General features: G+C 31.9%; 1 protein-coding gene across 1 annotated transcript in view; it reads left to right on the top strand.

Moving 5' to 3' along the window:
• Positions 1 to 12,817, top strand: part of LOC139483482 (uncharacterized) — a 78,446-nt gene that overhangs the window by 33,175 nt on the left and 32,454 nt on the right. Inside the window, exons 7-8 of the mRNA XM_071267503.1 lie at positions 3,158 to 3,256; positions 4,525 to 4,614. Of these exons, the coding sequence (XP_071123604.1) occupies positions 3,158 to 3,256; positions 4,525 to 4,614 (189 nt within the window). The remainder of the gene's footprint in view (positions 1 to 3,157; positions 3,257 to 4,524; positions 4,615 to 12,817) is intronic.

The following is a 12,817-nucleotide window of genomic DNA, read 5'->3' as shown; positions in this document are numbered from 1 at the left end:
TTCTCAGAATGCTTGTTTTTTTAATTTTTATTTGCCCTGCATAGTCGAGATGTGTTATGATACATCCTTGTCCGTCTTTCTGTTCACTTTTATGCCTCTCTAGATCTGTCTGTTTAGAGAATGACAATGCATTAATTAAATGCAACAAAACATTTATGCAATATTGGAATTGATTGAACAAATCTTCACTTTGGTTTTCAAAATTGTGTGTGACTGTCGTTGCATAGTTACTGTACGTCAGATGAATGTCAGTTTTTTTATTCTCATATCGTGCTTTTACTTTTAAGCTCACCTGACCTGAAACTTTTCTCATCACTTGGCGTCCGTCTCCGTAAACTTTTACAAAAATCTTCTCCTCTGAAACTACTTGGCCAAATTCTACCAAACTTGGCCACAATCATCCTTGGGGTATGCAGTTTAAAAAATGTGTGGCGTGACCCGTCAAACCTACCAAGATGGCGGCCATGGCTAAAAATAGAACATAGGGGTAAAATGCAGTTTTTGGCTTATAACTCAAAAACAAAAGCATTTAGAGCAAATCTGACAAGGGGTAAAATTGTTGATCAGGTCAAGATCTATCAGCCCTGAAATTTTCAGACGAATCGGACAACCTGTTGTTGGGTTGCTGCCTGTGAAATGGTTATTTTAAGGAAATTTTGCAGTTTTAGCTTACCGGGCCCGAAGGGCCCAGTGAGCTTTTCTCATCACTTGGCGTCCGTCGTCCGTTGTCGTTCATCGTCGTCCGTCGTCGTCCGCCGTTAACTTTTACAAAAATCTTCTCCTCTGAAAGTACCGGGCCAAATTATTCCAAACTTGGCCACAATCATCATTGATGTATCTAGTTTAAAGTTTGTGTTTTTTTACCCGGCCAACCATCCAAGATGGCCGCCATGGCTAAAAATAGAACATAGGGGTAAAATGCAGTTTTTGGCTTAAAACTCAAAAACCAAAGCATTTAGAGCAAATCTGACATAGGGTTAAATTGTTTATCAGGTCAAGATCAATATGCCCTGAAATTTTCAGATGAATCAGACAACCCATTGTTGGGTTGCTGCCCCTAAATTGGTAATTTCAAGGAAATTTTACTGTTTTTGATTATTATCTTATAGATGGAGATAAACTGTAAATAGCAATAATGTTCAGCAAAGTAAGATTTACAAATAAGTCAACATGACCAAAATGGTCAGTTGACCCCTTTAGGAGTTATTGCCCTTTATAGTCAATTTTTAACAATTTTTCGTAAATATCCATGATCTTTTACAAAAATCTTCTCCTCTGAAACTAAACTGAAATTAAATTTGTAAATTTTTACTAACATTTTCCACTGAAACTACACGGACAAGTTCATTATAGATAGAGATAATTGTACATGTTGTAAGCAGCAAGAATTTTCAGTAAAGTAAGATGTACAAACACATCACAATCATCTAAACACAATTTTGTCATGAACTGTCTGCTTCCTTTGTTTAATTCACATATACCAAGGTGAGCGACACAGGCTCTTTAGAGCCTCTAGTTGGTTATTATCCCTAACCCTAACCCTAACCCTAACCCTAATTGAATACTATTATAGATAGAGATAAACTGTAAACAGCAATAATGTTCAGCAAAGTAAGACCTACAAATAAGCCAACATGACCAAAATGGTCAGTCCACCCCTTAAGGAGTTATTGCCCTTTATAGTCAATTTTTAACAACATTTCGTCATTTTTTGTTACTTTTCTAAAAATCTTCTTCTCTGAAACTACTTTGCCAAATTTAACTAAACTTGGCCACAATTATCATTGTGGTTTATAGTTTATAAAATGTGTCCGATGACCCAGCCTACCAAACAAAATGGCCGACATGGCTAAAATTAGAACATAGTGGTAAAATGCAGTTTTTGCTTTATATCTTTGAAACTAAGACATTTAGGTCAAATCTTTCAAGATTTTAATGTCCATCAGAATATGATATATCCCCTCACGCATTTTCAATTGAATCGGACAACCTGTTGTCGGGTTGCTGCCCTAAAATTGGTGATTTTAAGGAAATTTTGCAGTTTTTGGTTATTATCTTGAATACTATTATAGATAGAGATAAACTGTAAACAGCAATAATGTTCAGCAAAGTAAGATCTACAAATAAGTCAGCATGATCAAAATTGTTAGAGGACCCCTTAAGGAGTTATTGCCCTTTATAGTCAATATTGAACAATTTTTCGTCATTTTTGTAACTTGTATAAAAATCATTTCTAAAACTACTTGGCCAAATTTAACCAAACTTTGCCACAATCATAATACTAGGGTATCTTTTTAAAAAAAAGTGTCTAATGACCCCGCCTACCAACGAAGATGGCCGACATCAGTAAACACATTAACAGGTGAGCGACACAGGCTCTTGAGAGCCTCTAGTTCTGTTATGGTAACATATTTTTTAATCTGATAAAAAATCTCATGAAAAAAAAAAAAAAAATTTTCTGTGCACAGAGATAACTGAAGTCTAGTAAAAAGTCAGTAATTTGAAAAGTAACAGACAATGAAGATTTTCATTGTGAATGAAAATACTTTTGTGGATATTAAATACATCTTTTTAAGACAGACAATCAATCACTCTGTCAAGAGAAATTGAAGAAAATATGATGTTCATTATATACTAATATAAGTTTTAAAAAAAATATGAATGACAAAGGGAGATAACTCTACCTTCAAAATATTTGACCTGTAAATAAGTGACAATATACCACTTTTGAGTGATGTCCTTCACCGAAATTTTTTTATCAATCATGAGTGCTTTAAGAAATAATTCACCAGATAGAGGGGATGGCCTGTATCCCTGATCTTTTAATGTTCATCAAGTGTTTTATAATAGTGATTGTCATTTTGCAGGATAAACTAGAAATAATGTTTGTTTCATAAATACTTAATCGCAATTTCCTTATAACAGTGCTGCTGATTTTCAATTATGAGAATTCAATTTGCAGAATTATTTGTGCATTATAGCATCATATTTTTCAAACCAATCACTCAACAGACGTGATGCCCCTAAACAAACAAATGATGTTCACTAAAACCAAAGATAGACAGAAATGCATCGAATTAGAAAGTCTTATATTATATAATTTAACCCCAGGCCCTCACTGTATGTTGTATTGAATCTGTCTTTTATACTTTGACAGATGATTTATTAATGACAGCTGTACAACAATCTCTTGATATGGGATATACACAGGATCAAATAAGAGATGCCCTGACGCTGCTGAGACAAAGAAGACCAGGTTTGTATACATGCTACTTTTAAGACACTATAGTAAATTATAAATCTATTGAACATGTTGAAAAAAGCACCAATATTAAGACAAAGACATGAAAGATAAGAGATACTTTGGATTCATTTATTTTTGTGGGTACCAATTTTTCGTGGATTGAGGAAAACATGCATATTCCTTGGATATTTAATTTCGTGGTTTTGGTAAAGACTGCATACATTCCTTTCAAAAATTTGTTATTCATTTAGCATTTATATCTGTGGTTCTCCTGTTCCCACAAAATCCACGAAAATTGGTATCCAACGAATATAAATCAATCCACAGTAAATAGATATTGATAAATTTTCAGAGAAACATTTTATCTCTGTTTGAACTCTATTTTTACCCTCTAAATCAATGAATATTTGTCAACCAAGGGAAGAATGATATATAAAAACTTTTTACTGTATCTCAAATAATGCTTGTATCAGTCATGTTGGCCTCAGAATATTAAAGACCAATCAATTAATAGAGCAAATTGTTCAGATATGTCAATTGGTAGAAAGAACATCATATACTAAATTTGGACTTTGATGGATACATGTAGCTGTATCTTCAGCAATCATGCCGCATCTCCTTATTTTTATATAGACGATTGCTATCTTTTCATGTTTGAATCCATCTTTATATCACATTTGTTGTTTCATTTTTCTTAACAGCCATTAACCCAAGCTCCTTTTGTGTTGATACCAAGCTTTATAATGACTTGTTTGCTCCACCATTTGAATAAAATAAAGAAATGTGTTATGATTGCCAATGAGACAACCATTCACCACAGGCGAAAAACCAAGCAACTGTAGGTCATCATATGGCCTTCCACATGAGCAAAACTTGCACCTGATATTCAGATATTTAAAGCCCCACCATGAAAAAATGTGAAACAGTTTTAAGGACCAGATTAAGAACAAAACAATAAAAAACATAAATGACAGACCAAAAACAACAAAACTACAAAGTTCTGGATTACAATCTCACTACTTTGGTATAATTAAAATATGGTGGGTAAAACATGTTTATGAGCACTCAGCTATCCCCTTACCTTGGAAGGTGGTGTCACAGCTCAACTCCAGAACAAACTCTTTAATAAGTTTTGAAGACTTAGCTTATGATTAATTGATGAATACATGGCAATTTTCGTTCAAAAGTTAGAGCTAGCTATAGGGTATCTTGCAGGTACAAGATGTTAGAAGATAGAACTTAAGTGAGGAATCTAATAAAGAATTTATTGATAATTTCAGACCATCTTCACTTTAGTATAAATGATATACTGGATGCATTAATAGGATTGACAACAAGAGAAGCTGTTAAACAGATTGATAGAAGTTCAGGTTACTAACTAATGATATATATATTGTATTGATGTAACATTAACATACATTTGAAAGATATGAGACTATAATAATTAATTAATATCCTAAGACAATTGTAACTGAAGTTGACTGTATAGTCTCCACTTTGGAATAACTATTCTCAAGGAGGCACCCTTAGATCAAGTTTTAAAAAAACTATACAAACACACTACACGAAATCCCGGATTTGAAGAGGTATGCAAATGTTATGTAAATTTAATGTTTTCAGAGACCGACATTTACATATATTTATAAACCGCTGCATTTAGTTTATCTTGTCTTTACATGCTGTAAATATCAATATTTCTTGTACTATACCTCCTATGGGCGGTTATGAGAGACCACGGTTTATAAAATATATAAACACCTAATCAAACCATTTTGAAGTTTAGAATTTATTTATATTTATGACCGTCGCAAAACTTTTTCAAACTTATGTATTTGTATACCTCTGCAAATGGAAATCTTTGTCATGTATTTTTCTATGACGTAAATCTATCCGCAAATGTGTTTCTTTGTCCAGGTATCAAAGTATCATCATTCAAATGATTTTATAGGGGTTATAAAGTGTAAGGTGCATCTACATTTTCCTGGTATGTAAACCAATTCAAAACGAGAACTTTATAGAGGGGCGTAAAGCATCATTTCCTTTAATCTGCAGAGACCTGTCAAATGTATTGTAAAGAAATAATTTTGTTAGTCTTTATTGTCGGCTGAAATGTATGTCAAATCAAAACATATCAAAAGCCTTTGAACATATTCCGAAATGTATGGTAAATACATAGATTTGTAGACAATTTGTTTAACTGAGAAATGTGGTCAAATGATAATATCAATGACATGTGTAAATATATTGGGCATATGAAACTTTGAATACATATGCAAATAAATGATAAAGAAAGATATTTCAGACAGCTAGAAATGTATGTGTAAATATATTGGGCATATGTAAATTTGAATACATATGCAAAGAAATGATAAAGAAAGATATTTCAGACAGCTAGAAATGTATGGTAAATAGATATATTTGCTTTTAATTTGCTGATATATTTGAAAGATGCAGATTATATTGACAAGTATAGCTGATTTGGGATTGGTGTTGGCATATTGGTAATATCATTTATTATACATGTATTTTAATAATTTCGTTTTAATAAAAAAAAAAAAAAAAGTCGGATCTACATGATCGGTTCTTGATCTCTTCTCGAGCTCTGTTTGATGTACTGCGTAAATTTCTTTATCCATCAAAATCTTGTAACTCGCGTAAGTTAGGATGGTTCATTCGCATAGAACGATCGTTTCCTCGAGTATCGCTTTGAAACTTCTGGAATTGCACGAGTCATAATTCACTCTGTTTATAAAACATGTATATATATTTTTAAAGAGACATATAATACTACAATATGTATTATATATGTTACTGCAGAGTATATAAACTATATACATATTAAGCCTTAACAATACTACATGTAACTCGAATAATTATGCGCCCTCTAGCGGCCTATAGCCTATCGTAGCAATCGGAGATAAGACAGAGATCAGCGGAATATAACGACTGACATTATTCGGGTTATAACAATACTAGATATACAGCCTCAGTATCAAATTTAAATCGGTACCATTCGAAAGGTTATCGATCGATTTATCAAGTTTTTATAAAAAGTCCAAGTTTCTGAAATAGAAATATTCCTTCATAATATTTAACACAAAACACATCTTGAGAGAATGTTTTTTTAAGAATCGGCTAGTTTGCACAACTACTTAAAAACGTTAAATCTATTGACGAATATTTAACTTTTGTAATATTTGTTTTCCTTATCCGTTTAGTCCAGTCACGAGATGTTGAACTCCGTGTGCTACATGAAGCTCTGTCTGCAAAAACTGTATTGTGTGTGAGGATGAACGTTAAACATTACAAACAAAGAACCAGCGAGTCACGTGTCATAAATGACACACAATTTACCAATGATTATCAAACAAAGTCGATAGATAATATCATTCCATCGACGAGATGTCGCCCTTCCTCCGATCAACAGGGTTTATCAGTAGTGAAATGTGACAATTATCACCTTTTACAGAAAGATCTGGTCCGAAAAGATCAATAGAAGACCACTGCTAGTATCAATATCCATCAATATAAGGCACAAACAATTATCATATCTGTATGATTAATTACATTATACATTGTCCTAAAACAATGCTCCCGTTGTAATTTGATTGTGTTGTTTTTAAATACGCAAAACTAAAATAAGTTATTTAACTATCAGTCATTCGATATCTCATTTATCGCCTATTCTATCCTAAAATTTTACAGCTTTCATATGTACTTTGACAGGAATCGTATTTTGTCTGTCATGATCAAATAAGTTTTAATTTTTAATTTTTTTGATTTTTTGGTCAATAATTACATTTAACATATACACATATATAATGTACTTTGCACACTTTTTTAATTGAAATAACAAGAATTGATGTGACAAAGTCATTTTGTTTTAACATAATTCAAGAAGATGTGTAAACGACAAATACATATTACAATTACTCTTCAATCTTTTGACTCTCTCTGGCAAATTTCAAACAAAAGAAATGTTATAAAAACATTTTTTAGGCTTGGATCAGCATCTCATAAACTTATGGGTCTACACAAAATATACTATACACACAACACAAAAAACAAATGACAGTCACAAAACAAGTACATGTAACTTACTCAAACAGAAGGTACAAAGACCTATCTTATAAAAAAAACATGGAAAACATATCTTTAAAAGTAAAAGGCAATTGTACCCTGTACAGCAAGGCGAAGTCTAGACTTATAGTTTTAGCGGAAATTACAGTTATATGATTCGTGTTTGAACAATGGAATATCTTGCACTTCTTTTCGTTCTTAGAAATATTTTACGCAAAGTCGTAAAATAACTACATGTATCATTTGTACTTTAACAGTGGAGTCGGACACATGTATCATTGTACTTGCTTTCCATTCAGGCGGGAAAAGGGACAGAGGGGCAAAATACATGAACTATCGTTATATTCAAATCGCATTGATAAATGTTTAAAACTCTAAATAAGTTGAAATATTAAAGAATATTTTCCAATAAAAAGATAAACAAACAAGTGACAAGCCTCTGTGTCGTTGAATATATCAAGGCACATTTCTGATTTTACAATCTTTAACTCGCATCATGCTTCGGTACCTGGTGGATAAAAAGTATTCGTCCCATTGGCTATCATACAACATCTTTTTTTTTACATACAACTTCTCCGTTAACGATGTTGTAATACCTATTCAGGTTGAACTTCAATTTAAATATAAAAAAAGAAGATGTGGTATGATTGCCAATGAGACAACTATCCACAAAAGACCAAAATGACACAAACACTAACAACTATAGGTCACCGTACGACCTTCAACAATGAGCAAAGCCCATACCGCATAGTCAGCTATAAAAGGGCCCCGATAAGACAATATAAAACAATTCAAAAGAGAAAACTAACGGCCCTATTTATGTAAAAAAAAATGAACGAAAAACAAATATGTAACACATAAGCAAACGACAATCACTGAATTACAGGCTCCTGACTTGGGACAGGCACATACATACATAATGTGGCGCGGTTAAACATGTTAGCGAGATCTCAACCCTCCCCTGACCTGGGACAGTGGTATAACAGTATAACATAAGAACGAACTATAAAAATCAGTTGAAAAAGGCTTAACTCATCAGATAGAAAAAATACAAGTGGACGTGGCCGGGTAGGCTTATCTATTGAAGTTTTAGTCCTTTCGGTACCAAGCGTGACCTGTAGAATTTAATTACTATAATTTTTAATTAGTTAATTATGGAAGTTGCATATCTGGCAGAATCTATTAATGCAAATGCCTATATATTCAAATAACTATTCAAAGTGTTAATTCATAAATTAATAATCATTGTAAAGAATGCTACAAAAATATAATGGGACTCAAATGTAAAAAGAAATGTTGACGTGAATTGCTTTTGGCAAGAGACGCACACTCATTTCACGAGTGTATCAACTAAACAATGCACACAAGTTATGGACTAGTACTAGACCCGTATTAACTAGCATTGGGGATCGCATGTCATTGTCCAGATACATTTGTACTAGCAATAGCGTTTTTTTTATTGTAATTTTGGGTGTGTGGGGGATGTTGTTTTTTGTTCGTTTTTTTTTTATGGGGGGGGGGGGGGGGGGGGGGGTCTGTAAAATACTGCTTTCCTGTGATGCATCAACTTATTAGGGTCTAGTTTGTTAGGACAAGTTATGCGCTCGAAAAAAACTGAAGTTGCTATTTTCATCAACTAAGATAAATATTGGGATGCCCCTGACCACTATTACAATTTTTCAGTAAAAAAAAATGTTGACACTCATCGTTTGCTATGATAATTCAAAAACGATTCAAGTAGATCAAATTAAAAAAATAACCGAGCGTTCCGAGAAGGATCAAAAGTAAAATATATATGATAAAAGAGGGTCTCGAGGAGGGATCGGTGGGTGTTCTTTAATTCTTAATATTATTTACGCCATAGTTTTCTGTATTCTATACAAATTTTGCATGTTATTCTCTATTCTTCATATTCTAGAGGCCCACTATTCTTTATTTCTTTTAAAAACTGTTAGCCTATCTTTTTCTCTTTCTATTCTTTATTTTTTTTTCATTTTCATTGCAGTTTCGTGTTCCCCTGCAAGTGGGCAATTTTTCTTCGTATTCCAAATAAAATTAACGGTACCAATTTTCTTGCACCAGATGCGCATTTCGACAACACATGTATTGAGTGTTGCTCGTGGCCAAAATATTTGAAACCAAAGCTTATATAAAAGATGAAGAGCTATAATCCAAAAGGTCCAAAAAGTATAGCCAAATCCTTGAAAGGAATCAGAGCTTTGCAAAATTGTGTACTAATATCAAGAAACACGATACCGAATGGCATTTCTCCCGATTTCTAAATTTTTTAACACACTTTTACTTTTAATCGAGTTACATCGGAATGAAAAAGATATTTAAAATTGAAAATGGAAATGGGAAATGTGTCAAAGAGACAACAACCTGACCATAAAAAAACCAACAGCAGAATGTCACCAACAGGTCTTCAATGTTGCGAGAAATTTCTGCACCCGGAGGCGTCCTTCAGCTGGCCCCTAAACAAATACATGTATATACTAGTTCAGTGATAATGAACGCCATACTAATTTCTAAATTGTACACAAGAAACTAAAATTAAAATAATACAAGACTAACAAAGTCTAGTGTTGTAAACTACATGTACATAAAGCAATCTATGGAATTGCGAAAATAAGGTCCACATTGGTCAATTATATACTTATAATATAGAATAGAATAGAATAGAATATTTTTATTTACCAAATTAGGGCCCCAAGAGGGCATATAGCATACAGACAATAATATTATAAACAATAACATATGCAGAACACTGACAATAAAATATATGTAAGAAGTGTTATAAAAATAATAAAATAAAAGTAGCAATGTATTATTATGATTATTGTTGACATCAGTGACTCAAGTGCACCCGGTAAGTGTATTTTCACTTTGAAAAGACAAACAAGAGACATGAGTAGTTTGTGGGGAGAAAATATAAAGAAAATGCCAAAAAAAACCAAGTTAAGCACTTGCACATTTGACTATGAGGTATACTGCAAATAACAAATATTATCTCACAAAGGATATTTAATATAACTTATCTGCGGAAAGCACCAAGCGTCGGTGCTTAAAGGGAAGTCCCTACTTGTACTTAATGCAGATGAGTAAAATTAGAGGTAGATTTCGATATCGGCGATTAAAATTTACACCATTCAGCAACAAAATTTTATAAATTTGAAATAATTAAATGTTATAAATCTTGATAAGAAAATGTTTTAAAAATTTGAAGCCTCGATTGGAACAAATACATGTACTGCATGGAAATATTTCTTGAGACCATTATATCTTTAAATAGGATAAAGTCAAGATTGGAAAACAAAAAGGACAACGATTTTCTATTACTATTCTGAATTGAATAAATATTTTCATATTTTCATATATACATAATCAGATTAATATAGTAGAAGGAAGATTATGGAAATTGATGTATTTTTTTCCCATTAATGTTGGTCATTTTTATTCTTGTTGAAACACGAAATACAGAGATTATATATCCAATTTAAAGGTTAAATCATTTGCTTTGCATCAAATTTATGAATTCTGCTGTATATCAGAAGCGGGGAAACGAGAATGCATGTTTTTTTTTTTACAAATACTTATACTGTATATAATTTCAACATATTTCTAGTTAATAAGCTTGTAAACGTGTGAATTCTACTTTTAAATATGAAATGGTGTTTATCCTCAACAGAATTAAGATACAATGCTACTGTTTTAATTTCTTCTTTAATTTTCTAGCATGTAAACTTTTAAATTGTTTTCCTTTTTCAAAGTTTAACTTATTTTCATGAATACAAACTGCATGTTTATTTATAGAAATAATCCCGATGTCTTTATCTGCCATATTCTTGGCTAGCGTATAATTGACATGCTTTGTACATGTTTATATTATTTTAAAATCTCTTTAGAACGTCTGGATTTTATTATACCCAATTAGCGTTATAAGATCAATTTTGAAATTAACATATACGGTTTTCCTTTTAAGGAACCCTGTAGTGCTAAAAGATGGACCATATCACAGTCGGGAAAATTCATTCATTTACACACAAGAGACATATTTACAACCTATTGAGGGATACTTGATACTATTTCTTTATTTTTATTATTAGTCATTTTCAATTGTAATCATAACCATTCTATTAAAATACATGTACATGTACGTGCATACTCGTGTATTTTCAAATCATACGAATGTATAACATTGGAAACACACGCCTTGGCTTAAGTTTTATTTAACAAAATCATTATTCAATTATTCTCTTGATTTAAATGAGAAAAGATCACAAATAAGCATAAACTAAACTAACTTTTTCCAAGTCCACACCAATATTGGTACTTAAGCTTGGGTTGAGAAAAAGTACCGCTTTGATCGATATGATCATTAGATTATTTATTCTGGTTTAGAGTTCATTCTAATAATTATGATGCCATTGAATTACATCGAGTTTTTTTTCGTATTTTGAAGTACAAAAAGTAATGCTGCTTACAATTTAGTACAGTGTTATTATATTAGTGCATTTCTCCCCACAACTGAGATTGATGTAGCATTTGCAGCTGGTCGTTTCCACAAATCAATCCATCGATCAACCCATTCATTATGTCTCTTTAAGCTTTAAAAAAAAGTATCAATTTACTGTTACAAACGTCGTATAAGTTAAAGTTTCCGTTCTGATACAAACAAGCATATCGAATTGTAAACCCTGCTGTAAGAAAAAATAAGTACTTTTTTTTAAAGCATTTGTGTTTTTTTTATACCAGCAAGATCTTAAAAAATCCTCTTTAGAGTTATGAATAGTTTCCTTGGTTCTGGAGAACAGCGTTGAAGATTTTCTTAACCATTCAAATAGAAAAAAAATATCATCGGTCCGACATTGAAAAAGCACCCTGCCACTTTTAATATCATAACTTCAAAAAGTTCTGGTTTGAATTCGGGAAAAACATTATCTGCTTAATCAATACAAATATTTTCACGGTCTCTGAAACCATCAATACGTAAAATTTGCTCCAAAAAGTCTTATAATATATAAGACCCTTTCTATTTTTTTGGGAGTTGATAAAAAACATTTCTTTACATATAGCAACGATATCGACAAACGTTTGCAAATATTACATAAACACTTGACAGCATTTATATTGGTTGTAAATGTTATATAAACGGCGGTCTCTCAAAACTTTGCATACGTCTGTAAAGATGTGTTTCAAATATCAATATTTATCAAAATAACTACAAATGTATAATACTGGAAAGTATTAGTAAATAAAATTCATTTCTTTACATTCATGCACGATATCAACAAACGTTGGCAAATATTACACAAACATTTGACAGCATTTACATTGGTTGTAAATGTTTTATAAACCGCGGTCTCTGAAAACTTTGCATACGTCTGTAAAGATGTGTTGCAAATATCAAAATTTATCAAAATAACTATATTACTGGAAAGTATTAGTAAATAAAATACATTTCTTTACATACATGAACGATATCGACAAACA

The sequence above is a fragment of the Mytilus edulis genome, chromosome 7 (genome assembly GCF_963676685.1).
Source record: "Mytilus edulis chromosome 7, xbMytEdul2.2, whole genome shotgun sequence".
Lineage (NCBI taxonomy): Eukaryota > Metazoa > Mollusca > Bivalvia > Mytilida > Mytilidae > Mytilus > Mytilus edulis.
Note: the sequence above shows the minus strand (reverse complement) of the source record. Positions and strands in the feature narration are given on the sequence as shown.